General features: G+C 42.3%; 1 protein-coding gene, 1 non-coding gene and 1 pseudogene across 2 annotated transcripts; all 3 read right to left on the bottom strand.

The window, feature by feature from the left end:
* Positions 1 to 2,264: 2,264 nt before the first annotated feature.
* Positions 2,265 to 2,449, bottom strand: LOC120066902. Its single transcript, XR_005478878.1, has one exon. It is a non-coding gene; the product is annotated as a U2 spliceosomal RNA (small nuclear RNA).
* Positions 2,450 to 3,401: 952 nt separating this feature from the next.
* On the bottom strand, positions 3,402 to 3,570 carry LOC120066811 (annotated as a pseudogene).
* Positions 3,571 to 10,004: 6,434 nt separating this feature from the next.
* Positions 10,005 to 17,903, bottom strand: LOC120066791 (growth arrest-specific protein 2-like). Its single transcript, XM_039018263.1, has 2 exons — positions 17,813 to 17,903; positions 10,005 to 11,727 (listed from the first exon to the last, which is right to left on the bottom strand). The coding sequence occupies exons 1-2, from the start codon at positions 17,825 to 17,827 to the stop codon at positions 11,518 to 11,520; spliced, it is 225 nt and encodes a 74-aa protein (XP_038874191.1). The 5' UTR covers positions 17,828 to 17,903; the 3' UTR covers positions 10,005 to 11,517.
* Positions 17,904 to 24,136: the final 6,233 nt, after the last annotated feature.

Here is a 24,136-nt window from a genome sequence, read left to right as displayed (position 1 = left end):
CCACTGGGGCGTACCTGTCCACGATGATAACTCTGCAGATCTGTCATCCACTGGGGCGTACCTGTCCACGATGATAACTCTGCAGATCTGTCATCCACTGGGGCGTACCTGTCCACGATGATAACTCTGCAGATCTGTCATCCACTGGGGCGTACCTGTCCACGATGATAACTCTGCAGCTCTGTCATCCACTGGGGCGTACCTGTCCACGATGATAACTCTGCAGATCTGTCATCCACTGGGGTGTACCTGTCCACGATGATAACTCTGCAGATCTGTCATCCACTGGGGCGTACCTGTCCACGATGATAACTCTGCAGATCTGTCATCCACTGGGGCGTACCTGTCCACGATGATAACTCTGCAGATCTGTCATCCACTGGGGCGTACCTGTCCACGATGATAACTCTGCAGATCTGTCATCCACTGGGGCGTACCTGTCCACGATGATAACTCTGCAGATCTGTCACCCACTGGGGCGTACCTGTCCACGATGATAACTCTGCAGATCTGTCATCCACTGGGGCGTACCTGTCCACGATGATAACTGCAGATCTGTCATCCACTGGGGCGTACCTGTCCACGATGATAACTGCAGATCTGTCACCCACTGGGGCATACCTGTCCACGATGATAACTGCAGATCTGTCATCCACTGGGGCGTACCTGTCCACGATGATAACTCTGCAGATCTGTCATCCACTGGGGCGTACCTGTCCACGATGATAACTCTGCAGATCTGTCATCCACTGGGGCGTACCTGTCCACGATGATAACTCTGCAGATCTGTCATCCACTGGGGCGTACCTGTCCACGATGATAACTCTGCAGATCTGTCATCCACTGGGGCGTACCTGTCCACGATGATAACTCTGCAGATCTGTCATCCACTGGGGCGTACCTGTCCACGATGATAACTCTGCAGATCTGTCATCCACTAGGGCGTACCTGTCCACGATGATAACTCTGCAGATCTGTCACCCACTGGGGCGTACCTGTCCACGATGATAACTCTGCAGATCTGTCACCCACTGGGGCGTACCTGTCCACGATGATAACTCTGCAGATCTGTCACCCACTGGGGCGTACCTGTCCACGATGATAACTCTGCAGATCTGTCATCCACTGGGGCGTACCTGTCCACGATGATAACTCTGCAGATCTGTCATCCACTGGGGCGTACCTGTCCACGATGATAACTCTGCAGATCTCAGGTGGAAATGGGAAGAGAGCCTGAACCAGCAGGTGTTATTGTGCACTTGGAAGTATTGCATTTATACCTGCCTTGCTTTTTATACTTGAGGTTTTCTTCTTCCTATACCCACCTAGTACATCTGATGAATGAATCACACACACAATCTGATTATTTTTGAAATATTTTTTTGAAATCAGGTATCAAATTTGATTTGTAATATTGTTTGGTGAAATATGCTTAGTGAGAGTCATTTCCCATAATTCTGTACCTTTGGATAGTTGCACTTCCAATTTTGATCATCATGATTTTAGTGACTGCAAAGAAAATGTATAGATCTACTGGGATTTTTAAAATACAAAACTAACTTCCTGTTTTGTCCGCTTGGACACGAGACAAGTATAGTCGCGTTAATCTTTTTTGTTGTTGCAAGCAGTCGTGTTCTTTTGATGAATGTATTTATGTTTTAAAAAGACAACTACATTTTGAAAATCCATTTCCTGTTTTGCAACAGCTCTGTAGGTCTTATGGACGCTGTTTTGAAACTCGACAACCTTGTTCCAAAAAAACTAGTAGGTAAAGACAGTTGTTTCCTGATTGAAATAGTACAAGAGTACACCATGAGGGACTCGTTTCCCTACCAGCAGGTTGCGGGAGGACCACAGTGCGTCCTTCAGACACGTGAGGGTGGGCCAGAGCTTTGTGGAGGCCTTCGGCCCACCCCATAACAGCACGAGCTGGGGCGTTAGGTCTTCCCCTGCTGGCGGACATGAGATCAGGGCCTGTTTTCTTCCACAGGTCCCTGGCGGGTCTCCCAGAGAACATATATTTTCTTATGGAAAAGTTTTATTGTTGCATTTTCTTTGAAAACAGCTCATATATATTTTTGTACATCATATTATACACATAAAAACGGCATTAAAGCATCAAAAACTATTTGAATTTGTTTTGATTAAATGGGTGACTGAACACTATCTAGTGACATAGACTTGCTTAATTAAACGCAATATCCATCATGACTATAATAAACGAACCATCCGGTTGGCTTCGTCTGCTTTTTCTTTACAACGGCAGGGGGTGCACCGTTCCTGGAGGTACTGCAATACCAGGTCGATGCGTGGAGTGGACGGAGCAAGCCCCTATTCCATCTCCCTATTCCAAAAATCAATTTAATATATGGTCCCCAGATAGGGGACGTATCAGATATTAAACTGATAAGAACAGATTTTTTTTTTTTTTTTTTTTTGGAAAAAGAATTTTTATTTACATTTCTCATTGAAATACAATTACAAAATCAGTGCATTACATGACATCGATTCATAAAAACAGTATCCAAAAGTAGTGTAACAATATAACAATAGCAAGACTACTCAAAAAAAGCTGTTCTGCATAACCTGACCAGTATTATTACATTCAAGTTTAACTTGCCTCTAATAATCTCCAAAAAACAATACAAAGAATTCTATAAATACAAACATATACATATACCAAAGTGAATTCTGAATAAACCTCAGTGTATATCAAATATGTACAAAGGCTTAGCCTACATTTCAATTGGCTCTAAAAACATTTAAAGTGAAGGGTAAACCCCTTTCCATTTCTGTTTCACTGATACAATGCCCCACTTATCTATTTCGAAATGTATTCTTTTCCAAATGTCCTGTTTTATAAATTCAACTAATCCCGTCGGTGACCACTTGAGGGTGTCATTGACCGCACCACATCTGGCCTCCCAAAGTTTGGTCTTGATAAGGGACACCAGAGTCACTAATGCTAATAATTGCACCCTTTCCACATTTTTTAGTTCAAGTTTGGCTACCCCTTCATAATCAATGTTTTTTAAAATCTCAAAAAATTGTTTAATTTTTCTCCAAACCAATTTGGCAAAAGAACATTCCCATAAAACATGGGGAATTGTTTCAATTGCAAAACAATTGTCCCTGGGACAAAATTTATTCAGGGTCAAATTATGATCATATAATGTTGATCTGACCGGAAGACGTCTGTGTAAAACAAGCCAATTAAAATCTTTCAGTCTGTTGTCTAAACCTTTTAATTGTGTCCGTAGCCAGGTGGAAGGCGATATTGGTAATCGGTCTCTAGGACGACAATTTTCTATTAATTTTTCGTATAGCAATCTGTGGTTGATTACGTTTTCTTTTACTTTGCAGACAGGGGTTTTCTTTGCCCATTCCACTATTTTCTTAAAATGTAATGGGATACTTTCAGCTTTTGGCTTACTATTATCCCATTCCACCATGAACCTTAACGGTACAGACAGCCAGAATTTGATTAAATTATGACATTTGTGTACAGAAGACGGCAAAATACAACAACAGATACTACACTTGATCTTAGCCAAAAGGCCGAGAAGCGATACCGCAATGCTTTCGGGAGGAAGGTGCCGTTCTCAGACACGTCAAATCCGGAAACGCTTACAGCCAAATGAGCTATGTAAACTTTACATCAAATATCAAAGATTATGATGCTGTTAAAAAATGGTGGCATAGATCGGGATTTGATCAACGTCGGGAAAAGACACTTTTCACTGATACAATGTAACACATTGGTAGGATACAAAGTCACGCGGTCATCCGCCCTCCAATCGGAAACTAGACAAATCCTTATTGAGTTAAAACCAGATTTACAGCTAAATTGGAGTAATAATCTATCAAATACGGGTGGGAGAAACAATTTGCAGATAATAATATTGACATAACATTTTATCTTTTATAAAATATCTCAAGAAGCGTTGATGCCACAAGGGAACAAAACAAATTGTCCACTTGGTGGCGACAGACTTCCACCGACCGTCGCCTTGTACAAGCAGTTCTATGTTGTCAATAAAATACACTTGAATGTTGAACCACTTTTTTATTTTATTTTTTATTTTACCGTTATTTTACCAGGTAAGTTGACTGAGAACACATTCTCATTTGCAGCAACGACCTGGGGAATAGTTACAGGGGAAAGGAGGGGGATGAATGAGCCAATTGTAAACTGGGGATTACTTGACTTCATCATCAACGCAAAAATAGCCTATGTATTTTTAAATCTGTCTGTAGAGCCTTGTATGATAAGGCCATTGTGAGGAGGCCTTTATAAAGTTGCCCTCCTAAATTACTCATACCGAGCCGTGTCTGGTATACCAGACACTGCTGTCGGGGATGCCATCCAGCACCCTGTCCATCAAACGCTCAAAAGTAGCTGGAGCGTTGCACAGGCCAAAACACAGGACCTTGAACTGACAGTGTCCTCTGTTAGTGGAGAACACAGTTTTGGCTCTGGCCTCTGGGGAGAGGGGCACCTGCCAGTAGCCACTAAAATGAGCTAACAGTTCAAACTGAGCATGAAAAGCTTCCCAATCCGCCTTACCGGAATACTTCGGGGTCTTAACAGCTAGGGACGCAACTGGGAACTGGGCGCCGCCATGTTTGTTTACATCCTGAGCCCCAGATTCCTCGTCGACGTCACACCTTCGGTCCGCCCACCAGAATCGGCGCGAAGCAGTCGACAAAGCGCTCATGCCCGCTTCAGCCGCCATCACTCTAATGTCCTCCCTCAAGCGGCCTCTGGGCTCCGATGCCCTGGCGATCTCCTCAGCCAGACCCACCGACGTCCATTCACACGTACCTCATTGGCCATAATCGTCCCCTACCTCCACCTTCACTTTCGGATTCCCTCGAAGCATTTTCAACCCCGTTCTCACCTACGGTAGCTAGCCACAGAAGTCAGCTAGCTAGCTGGCTAACTTTTATCGACGTTTTTACTTCTGACACCAATGTAATGACCTGACTAGATCATAAAGGAACAATTATCCAGACAGAGGTTTGAGTTTACGAATTGACGGTTTATTAACCTAACTTTACACAGGCTACTGTTTGGCCGTAGCCCACGCCAAATAAATGAAAGATAACCCACAAGCCAACCGTGACCTTCTCTTGTGAAGCCCAAACGTAAGAGGGAGAACAAAGGGTGAACCTGGTCTTAACTTCCAATGCTCCACCCCCCTGCCCAACCCCCCTCCACGCCACTCCGCCAACCACCACGATGCCCGGCATCAGAACATTCCAGGCATTCCCGTGATTGGCAGATAGCAGGTTGATTGACATGTCGGACACCGCGAACACTGTGTACTGGTCAGTACAACACAACCACCTACTAGCCTAACACATAACACACAGCTGTCTGTGCGGGTCGCTACAATATGTTAAAAGTACATGTTGTTATTAAAACAATAAAATAACCTAAGAAATAATTAATTTTAAAAATATCCAATCTGTAAAAGCCATTTAAAATGTGCACATATAATTCAAACAAGAGTATACCTTTTTAAAGACATAAAACGGTTTAAAAATCCCATTATTAAAAAAGCGGTCTTCTCTCCTTTGTGGAGGAATGGGGTGAGTCCTTATCAAATTTGCCTCCTCCTGCTCTTCCGAATCAACTCCGCCCCCATCCTTCAGGGCCCAGAAGAGATCCCTCCCCTAGGCGCCGCAGCACTGTCAGGCCGTGGCGGCCGGGACCTTAGATGTTGTGGGTGATACTTTGTCTGGGGTCGAGACTATTTTGTCCATACCACCTCAGGGCTTCCGTGGCTCTCAAGGCCACTACCTGGTGGGGGGTCTCCACCCGTTTCCCTACCAACAAGTTGTCAGAGGACCACAGTGTGTCCTTCAGACACCTGAGGGTGAGCCAGAGCTTGGTGGAATCGGCCTTCGGTCCACCCCATACAGCACGAGCTGAGGTGTTGTGTCCTCCCCTGCTGGCGGACACGGGGAGATCAGGGGGCTTCTTTCCACAGGTCCCTGGCTTATTTCACTGCAGTTACTCTTCTATTCCTTATAGTTTCTTAATGTTTGGTATCTGTTTTGATATTTATATTGACATTGGTGGTACATAGACAGCGGAGACTGGGACAGGCCTTTCTCCAGTATTAACACTAAAGCTCACCACACCTCCTCCTCTTCCTCCAACTTTCTCCTCTTCCTCATCTTCTTTTGTTTCCTCCTCTCAACTCATTTATTTAACTAGGCAAGTCAGTTAAGAACAAATTCTTATTTACAACGACAGCCTACCGACCGGGCCAAACCCGGACGACACTGAGCCAATTGTGCACCGCACTACGGGACTCCCAATCACGGCCGGTTGTGATACAGACTGGAATCAATCCAGGGTGTCTGTAGTGACGCCTCTAGCACTGAGATGCAGTGCCTTAGACCGCTGTGCCGCTCGGGAGCCCAACAATGCCAAATCACTTATCTACCAATTTAAATCAACCTTTAAGTATCATTTATCTTGTATTCCCTGAACATCCAAACATAAAGGTGGATAAGAGATATTATGCTTTCAGACAGGCTGTGTCCTGCAAATCTGTGCTTTTATCTGGGAGATATTGAATCTCTCTTGTCTTACTAATAACTTTTAGAATTCTAATTGAATGGAGAAGCAGCCTAAATCCTCTTGATTTTTATCACCTTAGTTTTATCTCTTGTGAAGTTTCAGAAGCATGTGATTGTAACTGAGATATCCAAGATGTCTGTGGATTGACCGATAGCTTGGCTACTCAATGAAGACAAACATTGTGTTACTGTACTAAGATTACCACAAGTGCTTGTGAATGTAAAAAAATCTTTCTTGAAGAACTATTTCTTCACAATTTTTTTTACAGAAGGACGTTCAGAGAACAACCAGCCCATTGTTGGACCAGGCTGTATTCTCCCTTTCTACTGGTTCTGTTATGATGGGTTCATAAAGACTGTTATTCAGGAACTGTCAGGTGTAGCAGACTGTCTCAGAGGAGAGTACCACTTTGCAGGTGTAGCAGACTGTCAGAGGAGAGTACCACTTTGCAGGTGTAACAGACTGTCTCAGAGGATTACCACTTTGCAGGTGTAGCAGACTGTCTGAGGAGAGTACCACTTTGCAGGTGTAACAGACTGTCTCAGAGGAGAGTACCACTTTGCAGGTGTAGCAGACTGTCTGAGGAGAGTACCACTTTGCAGGTGTAGCAGACTGTCTCAGAGGAGAGTACCACTTTGCAGGTGTAGCAGACTGTCTCAGAGGAGAGTACCACTTTGCAGGTGTAGCAGACTGTCTCAGAGGAGAGTACCACTTTTGCAGGTGTAGCAGACTGTCTCAGAGGAGAGTACCACTTTGCAGGTGTAGCAGACTGTCTCAGAGGAGAGTACCACTTTGCAGGTGTAACAGACTGTCTCAGAGGAGAGTACCACTTTGTAGGTGTAGCAGAATGTCTGAGGAGAGTACCACTTTGCAGGTGTAACAGACTGTCTGAGGAGAGTACCACTTTGCAGGTGTAGCAGACTGTCAGAGGAGAGTACCACGTTGCAGGTGTAGCAGACTGTCTGAGGAGAGTACCACCTCCAGCAGGCCACAAATGTGCATGTGTTTGCTCAAACGTTCAGAAACAGACTCCATGAGGGTGGTGTGAGGGCCCGACGTCCACAGGTGGTGGTTGTGCTTACAGCCCAACACCGTGCAGGACGTTTGGCATTTGCCAGAGAACACCAAGATTGGCAAATTCGCCACTGGCGCCCTGTGCTCTTCACAGATGAAAGCAGGTTCACACTGAGCACATGAGCACGTGACAGACGTGACAGAGTCTGGAGACGCCGTGGAGAACGTTCTGCTGCCTGCAACATCCTCCAGCATGACCGGTTTGGCGGTGGGTCAGTCATGGTGTGGGGTGGCATTTCTTTGTGGGGCTGCACAGCCCTCCATGTGCTCGCCAGAGGTAGCCTGACTGCCATTAGGTACCGAGATGAGATCCTCAGACCCCCTGTGAGACCATATGTTGACACATGCACATTTGTGGCCTGCTGGAGGTCATTTTGCAGGGCTCTGGCAGTGCACCTCCTTGCACAAAGGCGGAGGTAGCGGTCCTGCTGCTGGGTTGTTGCCCTCCTACGGCCTCCTCCACGTCTCCTGATGTACTGGCCTGTCTCCTGGTAGCGCCTCCATGCTCTGGACACTACGCTGACAGACACAACAAACCTTTTTGCCACAGCTCGCATTGATGTGCCATCCTGGATGAACTGCACTACCTGAGCCACTTGTGTGGGTTGTAGACTCCGTCTCATGCTACCACTAGAGTGAAAGCACCGCCAGCATTCAAAAGTGACCAAAACATCAGCCAGGAAGCATAGGAAATGAGAAGTGGTCTGTGGTCACCACCTGCAGAACCATTCCTTTTTTGGGGGTGTCTTACTAATTGCCTATAATTTCCACCTTTTGTCTATCCCATTTGCACAACAGCATGTAAAATTTATTGTCAATCAGTGTTGCTTCCTAAGTGGACAGTTTGATTTCACAGAAGTGTGATTGACTTGGAGTTACATTGTGTTGTTTTCCCTTTATTTTTTTGAGCAGTGTATATATAGTTTCACAGACAAATTGTTGCATTTTTTTCTGTTTTGTGTGAATTCGTTAAGAATAATATAAAACCAGTCTGCACACCACCAAGGTGAATTGGTTTAGTTTCAGACAGTAGCCTTCAAGTAACAAAATATAATTCAGTTGATTGAACATTAAATGTATTTCAATATGATTAAAATGGTCCTAGAGCCTACTGTTTATATTTTAAAACAGTCATCGTTTTGCATTAGAAGCATATTTGTATTCGTCGCTTGTTTGTATAAATTGCAAAGGCATTGGCAACTTTGTATTTGTAGTCAACTTTGTTCAGATGTTATCGGCGGTCACAGACGGAAAAACACATGTGATTCTAGGTTCATGTTTTACCGGAGATTGTTTATTAAAAATATTTTTAAAAACATGTACGGACGCATTTAGCTGTTCTCGGAGTGGTCTGAGGTAGTTTATTAGATTTACGAGCGTTTTCCAGTGCAATGTTAATAACAATGGTTTTGTGAAACCGCTCGGGAAATTGTACGATGTTCCTACGAAGGGTCTAACGATTCATTTATCCTTAACATGCTTTTGGGAAACCGGGCCCTATTCTGTTTGAATGATTCAAATCTAATGTTCCGTCCTCTTTTAAAATAAATTCAATAAATTGTATTATAAAACGGATGTGTTGTCTTGGTGATTGTTTATGTATTCTAGTAGTTTGTGTGAATAAAGTGATGTCATTGAATTCTAGTAGTTCCTGGTTGGTTCATAGTTGTAATCTGTAATGTAACCCAGCAGTGATCTGTCGGTGCTCCAGGCTCTACCAAATGACAGCCTATTCCCTGTCATCATGTGTACTTTTGAACACAACCCTATGGGGTCCTGGTCAAAAGTAGTGCACAGCACTATAGGCTCGAGTGTGTAAAATATACTATTTGTTCTGTGACTGAATAACATTGATGAAGGATAACGACTCCAATTTCTATGCTGTTGTAAAACAGGTTATTTTGTAAATGCGAATAAAAGAGGATTAGATTTGATTGGAGGTTGCTCTGATGGTTGGTTGAATGTCATGTTATAACATGTCTGTTAGTGTGGTTTCGCAAGGCTTCTTGGAACAAGCCAGTGCCAGCCATCACGTTGTAGTTGTGGATGGCCATTTTCAGTACTGTAACATACCAGTAGGTGTCAGTAAAGTAGCAATCAACACGAGTCTTGTCCACCAGCCAGCTCTCTAGCAATTTGCCAGGGGATGAGGTTGAATGGACACAAATCTACGTTATCGTAGACAGACCATACAATACATGTTATCTGGATCAGTCCTATTGCCATTCACAAGAATCAAAAAGAAATATTCTACATTTGATTGTCTCTTTAATCCTCGGAAATAATCTTCTCACAATAACGATGTTAATAGCGTTCCTTAACAAATGATCAAAAGCTTTTAACTTCAGAACAGGAGAGCAGAACTAGCTCGTGGAAAAAAAAGAGAATCACTCATAATAGACATTACAGAGAAATCCATAATCAGCACCATAATAAACACATCCTACGTACAGCTGTTCATATTAGTCAGGACTTTTAACATAATAAAGTAGCACTATTTCAAACATATTTTAAATGTTGACTTCCATTAGATTGAATGGTGGAACCCTTTGGTCTTTAAAGCAAAAAGCTCAAGCCAGAGACAAGTCCCTGGGCATGGTAACCAGTAAGCCTGTACTGTGACTGATTGTGTGATTACATGAATACATTTAAAAACACATTGTTTTAGCCATGATTATCTTCCCTTGTGTGGTGTAGCTGCATATTTAGAAAACAAGGAAAGGAGAAACGCCATGATTGGTGGAACCGTAGGAGGAACATGATTAGTAGAACCGTAGGAAGAACATGATTGGTGGAACCGTAGGAGGAACATGATTGGTGGAACCGTAGGAGGAACATGATTGGTGGAACCGTAGGAAGAACATGATTGGTGGAACCGTAGGAGGAACATGATTGGTGGAACCGTAGGAGGAACATGATTGGTGGAACATGTCCAGATTCAGCTTTACCAGTATCCAATCACTATTCAGAATATATCAGTTATTACAGAAGTCATACTATACTTTCACACTATTAAATGAATGAATGACAAAAGTCAAACAAAATACACACAAGGTAACATTAGAAAACATGCTTTTAGAACCAAATATACCAGCCTCAATCCCCGACTAAAAATGACTGTCAAAATGATTGCATAGATTATTCTCAAAGGCTAGAAATCCAAATCAAACCGTCACCGTGACGCTAGTTTGCCGTGACCGCTAGGACAGGAGATATATACCTGCTGGCCACTGTCTGTTCTGTAGCTCAGGTGGGCCGGCTGTGGCTTACATCAACTAGAAGACATACTGTACAAGCAACTGGTTGGAATCTGGTTGGAATGACAGTGTCAGCTGGCTTTGCCCTGTGTCACTGTCATTTCAATCAGTTTTGCTAGTTGGGAAAGGCAAGAGGTCATTTCCTCAGGTCCTCATGAATGTCTTTACTTCTTGTTGTGGTAGTAGGCGGCCATCTTTACTTCTTGTTGCGGTAGTAGGCGGCCATCTTTACTTCTTGTTGCGGTAGTAGGCGGCCATCTTTACTTCTTGTTGTGGTAGTAGGCGGCCTTCTTTACTTCTTGTTGCGGTAGTAGGCGGCCATCTTTACTTCTTGTTGCGGTAGTAGGCGGCCATCTTTACTTCTTGTTGTGGTAGTAGGCGGCCATCTTTACTTCTTGTTGCGGTAGTAGGCCATCACCATCCTCGCCTTGCTCAAACTGATCCCCTTGGTTGAAGCGCCAGTTGACTTCTTGCTGCGGTAGTAGGTGGCCATCTTAACTTCTTGTTGTGGTAGTAGGCGGCCATCTTTACTTCTTGCTGCGGTAGTAGGCGGCCATCTTTACTTCTTGTTGTGGTAGTAGGCGGCCATCTTTACTTCTTGCTGCGGTAGTGTGCGGCCACCACCAAGTAGCTGTCTGGGGTGAGGTCCTTGGTGTTGGGTGACTTGGGGGACATGGGAAAGGTCTTCCCCTCCACTCTGGAGATCTGGAGCATCCGACATGGGTCGTGTTTCAACAGGTAGCTCTCAAAGGTCTCCCAGCCTCCTCCCACACGCACCATCACATGCTTGTTGTGTAGCATCTAGGAGAACAAGAAGAAGAAGATTACTATATTGTCCAGTCAGTGTTCACAAACGTTAAAAAAAAAAACTCTGGTGAAAATCTTTAGCTGACAACGATATTATTTCATGGTGTAGTACAAAGGGGCTATTCAAATCCCAGCCTGGAGGTCCAGAGTACTGCTGGTGTTCTGTTCCACCTGATAATTCATCGCACTGACCCGATGTCCCAGGACTAAATCAGACCTTGATTAGAGGGGGAAGAATGAAAATCACAATGGAAATGTCTTTGAGATGCAGATTTTAATTTGCCTAGTGTAGTAGATGGACATCTCTAGTAATTCACAGCTAATACAATGGCTTTGTTTGATTCCTTTTTCACTAATAAATGACTCCAAAACTAAAAATTCATGTGCTGTGGTTTAACCAAGAAATTGTAATGATGTGGGTTGCATTGTATATAGCAATATTCTGTTAATTTCCTTCACACCTTTTAAATTACAACAACTCTCCTGTCTGCCACCTGCTACCTTCTGTAACGTGGTACTACTGTAAACACTACTCCTGCCTGCTACCTTCTGTAACGTGGTACTACTGTAAACACTACTCCTGCCTGCTACCTTCTGTAACGTGGTACTACTGTAAACACTACTCCTGCCTGCTACCTTCTGTAACGTGGTACTACTGTAAACACTACTCCTGCCTGCTACCTTCTGTAACGTGGTACTACTGTAAACACTACTCCTGCCTGCTACCTTCTGTAACGTGGTACTACTGTAAACACTACTCCTGTCTGCTACCTTCTGTAACGTGGTACTACTGTAAACACTACTCCTGCCTGCTACCTTCTGTAACGTGGTACTACTGTAAACACTACTCCTGCCTGCTACCTTCTGTAACGTGGTACTACTGTAAACACTACTCCTGCCTGCTACCTTCTGTAACGTGGTACTACTGTAAACACTACTCCTGCCTGCTACCTTCTGTAACGTGGTACTACTGTAAACACTACTCCTGCCTGCTACCTGCTACCGTCTAACATGGTACTCCTGTACGTTTCCTGGGTTGGTTACCGTGGCAACATCTACACCACACAAATAAATAGCGGGACAGAGAAATAAAAAGGGTGCCATTGCCATATCCACAATACGTTGTGATTCCATTAAACTACATAGCTATCCTGCCATTATCAATCCTATTAAATACATGATAAACAAAAGGAGATCACATTTACAGTAGAATGTCTTTAGAGCACAATCAATCCAAGCAGGAATGAGTGCCTGCAGAAAGCCCCATTTGACAGACAGTGACTTCCTGAATGGAAGTAGCAAGTTAGATTGTGTGTCCCATAGAATTACATATATCATTTAATAGGATATCTGTGGTATGTGGTATGGCCTGTCCTCTTCTATTCTCTCTCTCTCTCTCTCTCTCTCTCTCTCAACATCAAACATTTATAAGCCTCTTTAACAGAATCAATCAACAGGCCATTGGCGGGACACTCGTTCCATGAATGTGTGCCCCCTCAGGCATTGTGACTAGGGACATTATGGGCTTTTGACACAGAGGCCTTTTCAATCATGTCTCTATGGTGCTGGCAGACCGCGGCTAGGCCTGTATCCAGGAGAGAGAGAGGAGCCTGGGTGTGAACAGGTGTCCTGGTGGCCGGTTAGCTAGCTAGCGAGCGAGCGAGCGAGCGAGCGAGAGAGAGAGAGAGAGATAATAATGTATTCAAAAAACTGAAATACCTTATTTACATAAGTATTCAGACACTTTGCTATGAGACTTGAAATTGAGCTCAGGGGCATCCTGTTTCCATTGATCATCCATGAGATGTTTCATCAACTTGATTAGAGTCCACCTGTGGTCAATTGACATGATTTGGAAAGGTACACACCTGTCTATATAAGGTCCCCCAACTAACAGTGTATGTCACAGCAAAAACCATGAGGTTGAAGGCAGGATTGTGTCGAAAGCACAGATCTGGGGAAGGGTACCAAAAAATGTCTGCAGCATTGAAGGTCCCCAAGAACACAGTGGCCTCCATCATTCTTAAATGGAAGAAGTTTGGAACCACCAAGACTCTTCCTATAGCTGGCCACCCAGCCAAACTGAGAAATCGGGGGAGAAGGGCGTTGGTCAAGGAGGTGGCCAAGAACCCGATGGTCACTCTGACAGAGCTATAGTTTCTCTGTGGAAATGGGAGAACCTTCCAGAAGGACAACAGTCTCTGCAGCACTCCACCAATCAGGCCCTTATGGTAGAGTGGCCAGACGGAAGCCACTCCTCAGTAAAAGGCACGACAGCCCACTTGGAGTTTGCCAAAAGGCACCTAAAGACTCCCAGACCATGAGAAACAAGGTTCTCTGGAGAGACCAGAAAATAACTGTGCAACAACACTCCCCATCCAACCTGACAGAGCTTGAGAAGATCTGCAGAAAAGAATGGGAGAAACTCCCCAAATACAGGTGTGCCAAGCTTGTCGCGTCATACCCAAGAAGACTCAAGGCTGTAATCGCTGCCAAAGGTGCTTCAACAAAGTACTGAGTAAAGGGTCTGAATACTTATGTAAATGTGATATTTCAGTTTTTTGGGGGGATAAAGTAGCAAAAATATCTAAACCTGTTTTGCTTTGTCATTATGGGGTATTGTGACGTCATTAAGGGGTATTGTGACGTCATTATGGGGTATTGTGACGTCATTATGGGGCATTGTGTGTAGATTGAGGGGAAAAAACGATGTAATCCATTTTTAGAATGAGGCTGTAACGTAACGAAATGTGGAAAAAGTCAAGGGGTCTGAATACTTTCCGAAGGCACTGTACTTTTTACTCCATACATTTCCCCTGACACCCAAAAGTAGTCATTACATTTTAAATGCTTAGCAGGGCAGAATTATGTTTTGAAATTCACACATTTATCAAGAGAACATCCCTGATCATCCATTCTGCCTCGATCTGGCAGACTCACGAAAGAAAAATTATTTGTTTGTAAATTATGTCCGAGTGTTGGAGTGTGCCCCTGGCTATCCACATTTTTTTTTAAATATAATAATTGTGCTGTCTGGATTGCTTAATATAAGTAATTTTAAATGATTTATACTTTTACTTTTGATACTTAAAGGTGTACTATGTAGAAATCACACCACCATTTCCTGGTTGCTAATATTCTAATAGTTTGCCTAATTTCAGTTTATGTGACAAAACAAACAAGTATAGTGTAGAGAATCAATGTACAATCTAAAACCGCTTTGAAATATCTATTCCATAAACAAAAAATATTAATATTGTATTTTCAACTGTTTGAAGTACAAAACCGAAAGTAAAATATACAGAAACGAAACGTAAGAACAGGAAGCATAGAAATAGCACACATAGAACAGATCTACCGCTTCTTAGACTTCCTTTCAATTGTGAATGACACATCTAGAAATCACATTTCTATGTGAATTTGGTGGGTCGCCCAAAAAAGTTACATATTGTAGCTTTAAATAGATTTTAGCAATTACATTTACTTTTGATACTTAATATAAGTAACATTATAGCTTTAATTTATATTTAAAACCAAAATACTTTAAACTTTTACTCAAGTAGTATTTTACTGGGTGACACCTTGACTTGAGTCATTTTCAAATCAAGGTACCTTTACTTTTACTCAAGTATGATAAATGGAGTACTTTTTCCACCGCCATTTTGCTAGCTGAGAACCAGAGTGAGATGGAGGTTCACACCTTACAGGCAGCCCATGTAGAGAGCATGTACAGCCCATGTAGAGAGCATGTACAGCCCATGTAGAGAGCATGTACAGCCCATGTAGAGCCCATGTACAGCCCATGTACAGCCCATGTACAGCCCATGTAGAGAGCATGTACAGCCCATGTAGAGAGCATGTAGAGCCCATGTACAGCCCATGTACAGCCCATGTACAGCCCATGTAGAGAGCACACAGCAACAGAAGTTTCATTTCATCCAACACTCTAGAGTCCAACAAGCTCATTATTGGAATTGAACAGTCATTGGACAAAGAAGAATCAAGACTCGCCTTTAGTTGTGACTTGTCCTTGGTTGCTCAGCAACCCTCATGGATGGTTGAAAGAAACGTCTATCGTACAAAAGATGTCTGGGTTCCCCCTCTCTGTACGGTAGAAAATCTTTTCTTAAAGATATCTACTTGACAGCAAAGAGGGCACTATCGGAACAAAAGGTTTATTTTAGACCCTGAACACTGGTCCATGTACGTTAAAACCAGGCTAACATACAACCTTTCTCTTATTCTGCATTTGTGATCCTCAAAGAGCTATCCATCCAGAAATGGTGATACTGTGTGCTACCAGCAGGGGTCCTTCTAGAGCGCATTGTCAGCCCTTGTTGACCTACAGTCCAGATCCTCCTTCAACAGCATTTTAAGACATGTGAATCCTGGTTGTAAATCCAAGATCCCAAGAGCACCAAATGCTACTTCACCAATCTGTACTTGTCAATAGACTTCATTCTTGCAAGGCATTTTTTTGTTGCAAGGTCTGTTTGAGTTAGGGGTGGCTGGTAGCTTAGTGGTTAGAGGGTTGGGCCAGTAACCGAAAGGTTGCTGGATCGAATCCCCGAGCTGACAAGGTAAATATCTGTCATTCTGCCCCTGAACAAGACAGTTCCTAGGCTGTTATTGTAAATAAGAATTTGTTCTTAACTGACTTGCCTTAGTTAAATAAAATAAATAAATAGAATGTTACAGTATACAGTAAGATATTTTGACATAAAAACATTTATATTTTATGTAAACGAGGAAACAATTAAGAATAAATACAAATTAGGGCGATAGCTCATTGGCAACAATAACTGCATATGCATTATCGTAAAGTATCTTTGTGTTTTAGAAAAGGGCTATTCCAATCCTATGTATTATTTATCAAGCCTGTTGATCCTGAGGGCTCTCTTTTCCCCCGAACCCCATCAACCCTGGCTGGCCCATAGAGGTAGAAAGAGGAGTCTAGATGGATATAAACCTTTTTTTTTTTAAGCATGGATAATACAAAGAGGAGTTCTCTTTCTATCTCTATGGGCCAGGACACAGACATAGTTGGAATAGCATCACCAGTAAATGAAGGCTCACAGCAGCAGAGGAGCTGCTACCAGCAGAGACAATGGACGTCTGTCATCCACACAGTCAGGCAGTCCAAATATCAACACACTGCAATGTGCAGTGTGTGTGTGTGTGTGTGTGTGTGTGTGTGTGTGTGTGTGTGTGTGTGTGTGTGTGTGTGTGTGTGTGTGTGTATGACTGTGTGTGTGTGTGACTGTGTGTGTGTGTGACTGTGTGTGTGTGACTGTGTATGTGTGTGTGTGACTGTGTGTGTGTGTGTGTGTGTGACTGTGTGTGTGTGACTGTGTGTGTGTGCGTGTGTGTGTGACTGTGTGTGTGTGTGTGTGTGTGTGTGACTCAGTTCACATTGAGATGAGAAACATTATTGTTGTTAAACTAAAAACCTCATATAACTCCAACCTGGATTTAAAAAAAATCCTGCCAAAAGTGAAAGGTCAATAAACAACAAATTCCTGGTAAAAGTGGGTCAGCCAAAATCCAGACTCATAAAATTCAGACTCATCAAATCCAGACTCATAAAATTCAGACTCATCAAATCTCAGAACAAGAAGGAAAGAGTGGGTTTGCTATGAGGACAGAATTGGCTGTCATTAAACAGCCATCTGTAGTCATCAATGGTCTATGGGTCCCTGAGGACACTGAGGAGCAATGGACCTAAGTAAGTATTTCTGTAGCCGGGCATACAATCCGTATTCATATCTGCCGTATCAATATAATATTCACAGCAATATGAAACACCACAACCCCAGTGTAAATCACTTACAGTACAAGCCAGCCATGTGCAAAATTATTTACACCAGATTTCAACACTTCAGATTTGACCCCACCGAACCCAAAACATTCGGTCAAAGATATTTTGGCAGGCACAGTCCAAGCCCAATTTAAAGTCCAGCTGCTGTTAACTACGTGGCTGAGCCGTGTGCAACTAGAAAAATCATGTTACAAAAACAAGGTGTTTTTTTTGTGTCAGAGAAAGTGCGTTAAAAAGAAGACGAGGAGGTGGCACACACACCCGGATGAAGAGCATCTTCTCTCCGACGCGAGCCTGTCTCTCCACACAGAACTTATTGGGACACTTGCAGGGAGGGTCCTCAAAGATATGCTTCACCTGAGACGCACACATGCACAAACAAACATCATTAGATTAGTCCGGAGGTCAATCCAACAACCCTCCACAAAATGCATGTTAATCTTCCTAAATTCCTGGTAATCCTCCTAAATTCCTGGTAATCCTCCTAAATTCCTGGTAATCCTCCTAAATTCCTGGTAATCCTCCTAAATTCCTGGTAATCCTCCTAAATTCCTGGTAATCCTCCTAAATTCCTGGTAATCCTGATACATTTCTGGTAATCCTCATAAATTCCTGGTAAACTTCATAAATTCCTGGTAATCAATCTGTAAATAACATGTAGTATTTGGTAGCATTGCCTTTAAATTGTTTAACTTGGGTCAAACGTTTTGGGTAGCCTTCCACAAGCTTCCCACAATAAGTTGGGTGAATTTTGGCCCATTCCCATTCAGAGCAGGTGTAACTGAGTCAGGTTTGTAGGCCTCCTTGCTCACACACGCTTTTTCAGTTCTGCCTACAAATTTTCTATGGGATTGAGGTCAGGGCTTTGTGATGGCCACTCCAATACCTTGACTTTGTTGTCCTTAAGCCATTTTGCCACAACTTTGGAAGTATGCTTGGGGTCATTGTCCATTTGGAAGACCAATTTGCAGCAGGTAGCCTAGTGGTTAGAGCATTGGACTAGTAACCAAAAGGTTGAAAGATCAAATCCCTGAGCTGACAAGGTGAAAATCTGTCATTCTGCCCCTGTTCCTAGGCCGTCATTTAAAATAAGAATTTGTTCTTAACTGACTTGCGTAGTTAAATAAAGGTAAAATAAAAATGTGTTGACTATCTTTGACAGAGGAATGGGAACACTGATATCAATGAAAAAAAAAAAAAAAATCAATAAAACTAAAATTTGTGACCAAGCTTTAACTTCCTGACTGATGTCTTGAGATGTTGCTTCAATATATTGACATAAATTTCCATCCTCATGATGCCATCTATTTTGAGAAGTGCACCAGTCCGTCCTGCAGCAAAGCACACCCACAACATGATGCTGCCACCCCCGTGCTTCACGGTTGGGATGGTGTTCTTTGGCTTGTAAGCCTCCCCCTTCTTCCTCCAAACATAATGATGGTCATTATGGCCAAACAGTTCTATTTTTGTATCATCAAACCAGAGGACATTTTTCCAAAAAGTATGATCTTTGTCCCCATGTGCAGTTGCAAGCGGTAGTCTGGCTTTTTTATGGCGGTTTTGGAGCAGTGGCTTCTTCCTTGTTGAGCGGCCTTTCAGGTTATGTCGATATAGGACTCGTTTTACTGTGGATATAGATACTTTTGTACCCGTTTCCTCCAGCATCTTCACAAGAGCCTTTACTGTTGTTCTGGGATTGATTTGCACTTTTCGCACCAAAGTATGTTCTTCTTTTGGAGACAGAATGCGTCTCCTTCCTGAGCGGTATGACGGCTGCGTGGTCCCATGGTGTTTATACTTGCGTACTATTGTTTGTACAGATGAACGTGGTACCTTCGGGCGTTTGGAAATTGATCCCAAGGATGAACCAGACTTGTGGAGGTCTACAATTTTTTTTTCTGAGGTCTTGGCTGATGCCTTTTGATTTTCCCATGACGTCAAGCAAAGAGGCACCGAGTTTGAAGGTAGGCCTTGAAATACATCCACAGGTACACCTCTAATTGACTCAAATGATGTCAATTAACCTATCAGAAGCTTCTAAAGCCATGACATAATTTTCTGGAATTTTCCTAGCTGTTAAAAAAACCACAGTCAATTTAGTGTATGTGAACTTCTGACCCACTGGAATTGCGATACAGTGAATTATAAATGAAATAATCTGTCTGTAAACAGTTGTTGGAAAAATGACTTGTGTCATGCACAAAGTAGATGTCCTAACCGACTTGCCAAAACTATAGTTTGTTAACAAGAAATTTGTGGAGTGGTTGAAAAACGAGTTTTAATGACTCAATGACTGAGAAAATATGTAATTATGATAGCTAGGTCTATTTAACCTGAATGGATCATTAGTCATGTTAGCTAGCTAGCTTTTTACTCACCGTTTTTGGTCAGCCACAACGCCTTTCCCATTTGTCCAGCAAAAAGTAATTCCATTCAGCGCTGGCTGCACGGTACGCTAGACTTGCTAAACAGCTGCAACAATCCTCATTGACAAGCTTACCTCATCACTTTGACCTTCTGGATTTGGCGGGAGAATTAACGCAGCATCAATAACCTAGCGTTAACAACCCAACCATGCTCTTTCTGAAGAAAGCAACCCAACTGACTGACCCAATACCTGCAACCACCAGTCATCCAAACAACCCAGTATTTTGTGTAGTGTAATGTAGTGCATATGAATATATTTAAGGGGAGAAATACAGGTTAAATATGTAGTCTACACAATTTCCCAATTACTGTTTGCATGGTCAAATAAGGGGCAAATTATATATTTTTTTATTATTGGAAATAGAGTGACATGCATGTACAGGACCAGTCAAACATTTGGACACACCTACTCATTCCAGGGTTTTTCTTTATTTTTTACTATATTTCTACATTGTAGGTTAGTAGTGAAGACATCAAAACTATGAAATAACACATATGGAATCATGTAGTAACCAGAAAAGTGTTAAACAAATCAAAGTAACCACTCTTTGCCTTGATGACAATTTTGCACTCTTGGCATTCTCTCAACCAGCTTCACCTGTAATGCTTTTTCTACAGTCTTGAAGGAGTTCCCACATATGCTGAGCACTTGTTGGCTGCTTTTCCTTCACACTGCGGTCCAACTCATCCCAATTGGGTTGAGGTTGGGTGACTGTGGAGGCCAGGTCATCTGATGCAGCACTCCATCACCCTCCTTCTTGGTCAAATATCCGTCACTTCCTCAGTTTCATTCCCATGTCTGCATTGATGTTGTTTTTGTTTCTCTTGTCCAGATGCTGTTCTTGCTTTGTTTCACGTCTATTATTTATTAAATCAGCACCTTGTACTTGCATCCCATCTCCCAGCGTCTGTAGTTACGGAACTGTTACACTTACACAGTCTGGAGGTGTGTTGGGTCATTGTCCTGTTGAAAAACAAATGATAGTCCCACTAAGCGTAAACCATATGGGATGGCGTATCGCTACACGTGCAGAGATCATCCGTACACCTTCTATGCGTCTCACAAAGACATGTTGTTTGGAACCAAAAATCTCACATTTGGATTTATCAGACCAAAGGACAGATTTCCACCGCTCTAATGTCCATTGCTCGTGTTTCTTGGCTCAATCTAGTCTTCTTATTGGTGTCCTTTAGTAGTGGTTTCTTTGCAGCAATTTGACCATGAAGGCCTGATTCAAGCAGTCTCCTCTGAACAGTTGATGTTGAGATGTTTCTGTTTCTTGAACTCTGTGAAACATTTATTTGGGCTGCAATTTCAGAGGTGCAGTTAACTTTAATGAAATTATTCTCTGCAGCAGAGTTATCTCTGGGTCTTTCTTTCCTGTGGCGGTCCTCATGAGAGACAGTTTCATCATAGCACTTGATGGTTTTTGCGACTGTACAAATTTTCCAGATTGACTGACCTTCATGTCTTAAAGTAATGATGGACTGTCGTTTCTCTTTGCTTATTTGAACTTTTCTTGACATAATATGGACTTGGTCTCTTACCAAAAAGGGCTAGCTTCTGTACACCACCCCTACCTTGTCACAACACAACTGATTGGCTCAAACACATTAAGAAGGAAAGAAATTCCACAAATTAACTTTTAAGAAGGCACACCTGTTAATTGGAATGCATTCCAGGTGACTCCCTCATGAAGTTGGTTAAGAGAATGCTGAGTGTGCAAAGCTGTCATCAAGGCAAAGGGTGGCTATTTAGAAGAATCTCAAATATAAAATATATTTTGATGTGTTTAACACTTTTTTTGGTTACGACATAATTCCATTTGTGGGATTTCATAGTGTTGATGTCTTCACTAATATTCTACAATGTAGAAAACAAGAGAAACCCATGAATGAGTAGGTGTGTCCAAACTTTTGACTGGTACTGTATATTATTAGGCTAGTGCGTAAAATGTCAAATTCATAGCATGGCGCTCCATTGTGCCTCCGGAATAATTTATGATCATCGAAATTATAGCGGTTGAAATCTAATTCACGAGAAATGGAAACGTGTTGACTCTACCGAGAGTCGCTTCGCTTTATTAGGAAAATGTATGTCAGACAAACAAGGCTATCCCCGTGCCAATGAACGGAAGATAACCCCTTTATAATTATTCCAAAAAGAAAGTCTTTAAAAGTGAAGTTGGTGGTAGCCCTACCTGTCTGCGTTGAGGAGAGTTCGAGTCCGGGATCCACTGAATGAAACTGAATTTGAGTATTCATGGTGCGATTCCGGTAGCCTAACCTCGGAGAAACTATGTCATTAGGCTAACTGATACACATTAAATTAAATATGGTTCCCCGAAACGGAGTCGGACCATGGTCTTCCAATAGACACTGACGCACTGTCCTTTGACATGTTCATCATTAACGGTATTCATGGGTGGGGTTTTGAAATTCGATTGGTTATGAGTCTGACAGCGTTACATAATAAAACGCCTATTGATTATTGATTGGTGGAGTGGTGAAATCAAATCTGTGGAAAAAAATGCTCGCCTATTTAACTGAACAGGGCTAATCCAAGATGACAAAGAGATGATCATAGGCTAGATTTCAAATAATCTAATATACTGGAATATTGACATATACAAGTCTGTACAGATCTCTTGATTGCATGTCAATGGATTACACACATAAAGATGCATAGCTGTGAAGTCTATCCATCTGAAGTGATCTTGTCCAGGATATACTTTTGTAAATAACATGTAGGCGACAGTAGTAGAGAAGAGTGTATTTTTTTCATTTATACATGTCCTTTTTATTGATTTTGAAGGAACACGTCACATTCCCCTCCTATGCTCTCTTAAACCCCAAATCATGCAGCAAAGGAATGACATTCCATGAGAGAAACTATGGAAACTAGACATTATTTGTTTACATTTCCTATAAAAATAAAAAAAAACGGACAGTGGAATCGTTTTTTTTGCCTATGATAATGAAATCAATAATATTCCATTTACTGGACAACCATCCCAACTGCATGAAAACGCTGGTGTTCCAAGTCTTCTTTTTGCAGTTCGACACAGATTGTCAGATCTCACAACACCTGCATAGACGCCCAGCATTTTGCCTTCAAAATAAAAGTCGGCGGTATGACGCTATGTGTAAACTAATATTTTTTTTGCAGCTTTGAATAGTGCATGATGTTAAAATGATGTAAAAAATATAACTACATGTGTGAAAATTCTAAACGAAAGACAATTACTACATTATATAAGATCGATAATATTATAAGGTTTAGCACATTGAGGAAAGGTTGGAGTCTAAGTAAATTAATGTCAAAAACACAATAATAGCCTACTGGTAAAAAAAAGATATACAAATACATACAAATTTAAATAATAAAAAAACATTTTATTCTGATTGTAAGATTCTTGTTTATTTACTGGTGCTATTGTTCAAGGGATGCAATTTTGAAATGTAATGTTTAAGAAAAGTCACTGTATTTTTGTTCTATTGCACAAACAAATTGCACTGTACAGGAAAAATTATTGATTGTGTGTCCATAAAACCAGGGTTCAGTCTACTCACTAGAGTCCCTAGTCCAGTCTACTCACTAGAGTCCCTAGTCCAGTCTACTCACTAGAGTCCCTAGTCCAGCCTACTCACTAGAGTCCCTAGTCCAGTCTACTCACTAGAGTCCCTAGTCCAGTCTACTCACTAGAGTCCCTAGTCCAGTCTACTCACTAGAGTCCCTAGTCCAGTCTACTCACTAGAGTCCCTAGTCCAGTCTACTCACTAGAGTCCCTAGTCCAGTCTACTCACTAGAGTCCCTAGTCCAGTCTACTCACTAGAGTCCCTAGTCCAGTCTACTCACTAGAGTCCCTAGTCCAGTCTACTCACTAGAGTCCCTAGTCCAGTCTACTCACTAGAGTCCCTAGTCCAGTCTACTCACTAGAGTCCCTAGTCCAGTCTACTCACTAGAGTCCCTCGTCCAGTCTACTCACTAGAGTCCCTAGAATACAAATCAGTTTAAACAAAATGCTAGGTCATAGGAAATGTTGCTGGACTTTTACTGTGGTCAAACAGCTTAAAATGTGGTGCCTGGAAACTATACGGTACAAATATAGCACTTTACAGGAAAAACGATTCATACGGAATAACACAAGAGTGTTG

The sequence above is a fragment of the Salvelinus namaycush genome, chromosome 21 (assembly GCF_016432855.1).
Source record: "Salvelinus namaycush isolate Seneca chromosome 21, SaNama_1.0, whole genome shotgun sequence".
In the NCBI taxonomy this organism is placed as follows: Eukaryota; Metazoa; Chordata; class Actinopteri; order Salmoniformes; family Salmonidae; genus Salvelinus; species Salvelinus namaycush.
The sequence above is the reverse complement of the archived record's forward strand: the minus strand, read 5'-3'. Positions and strand labels throughout refer to the sequence as shown.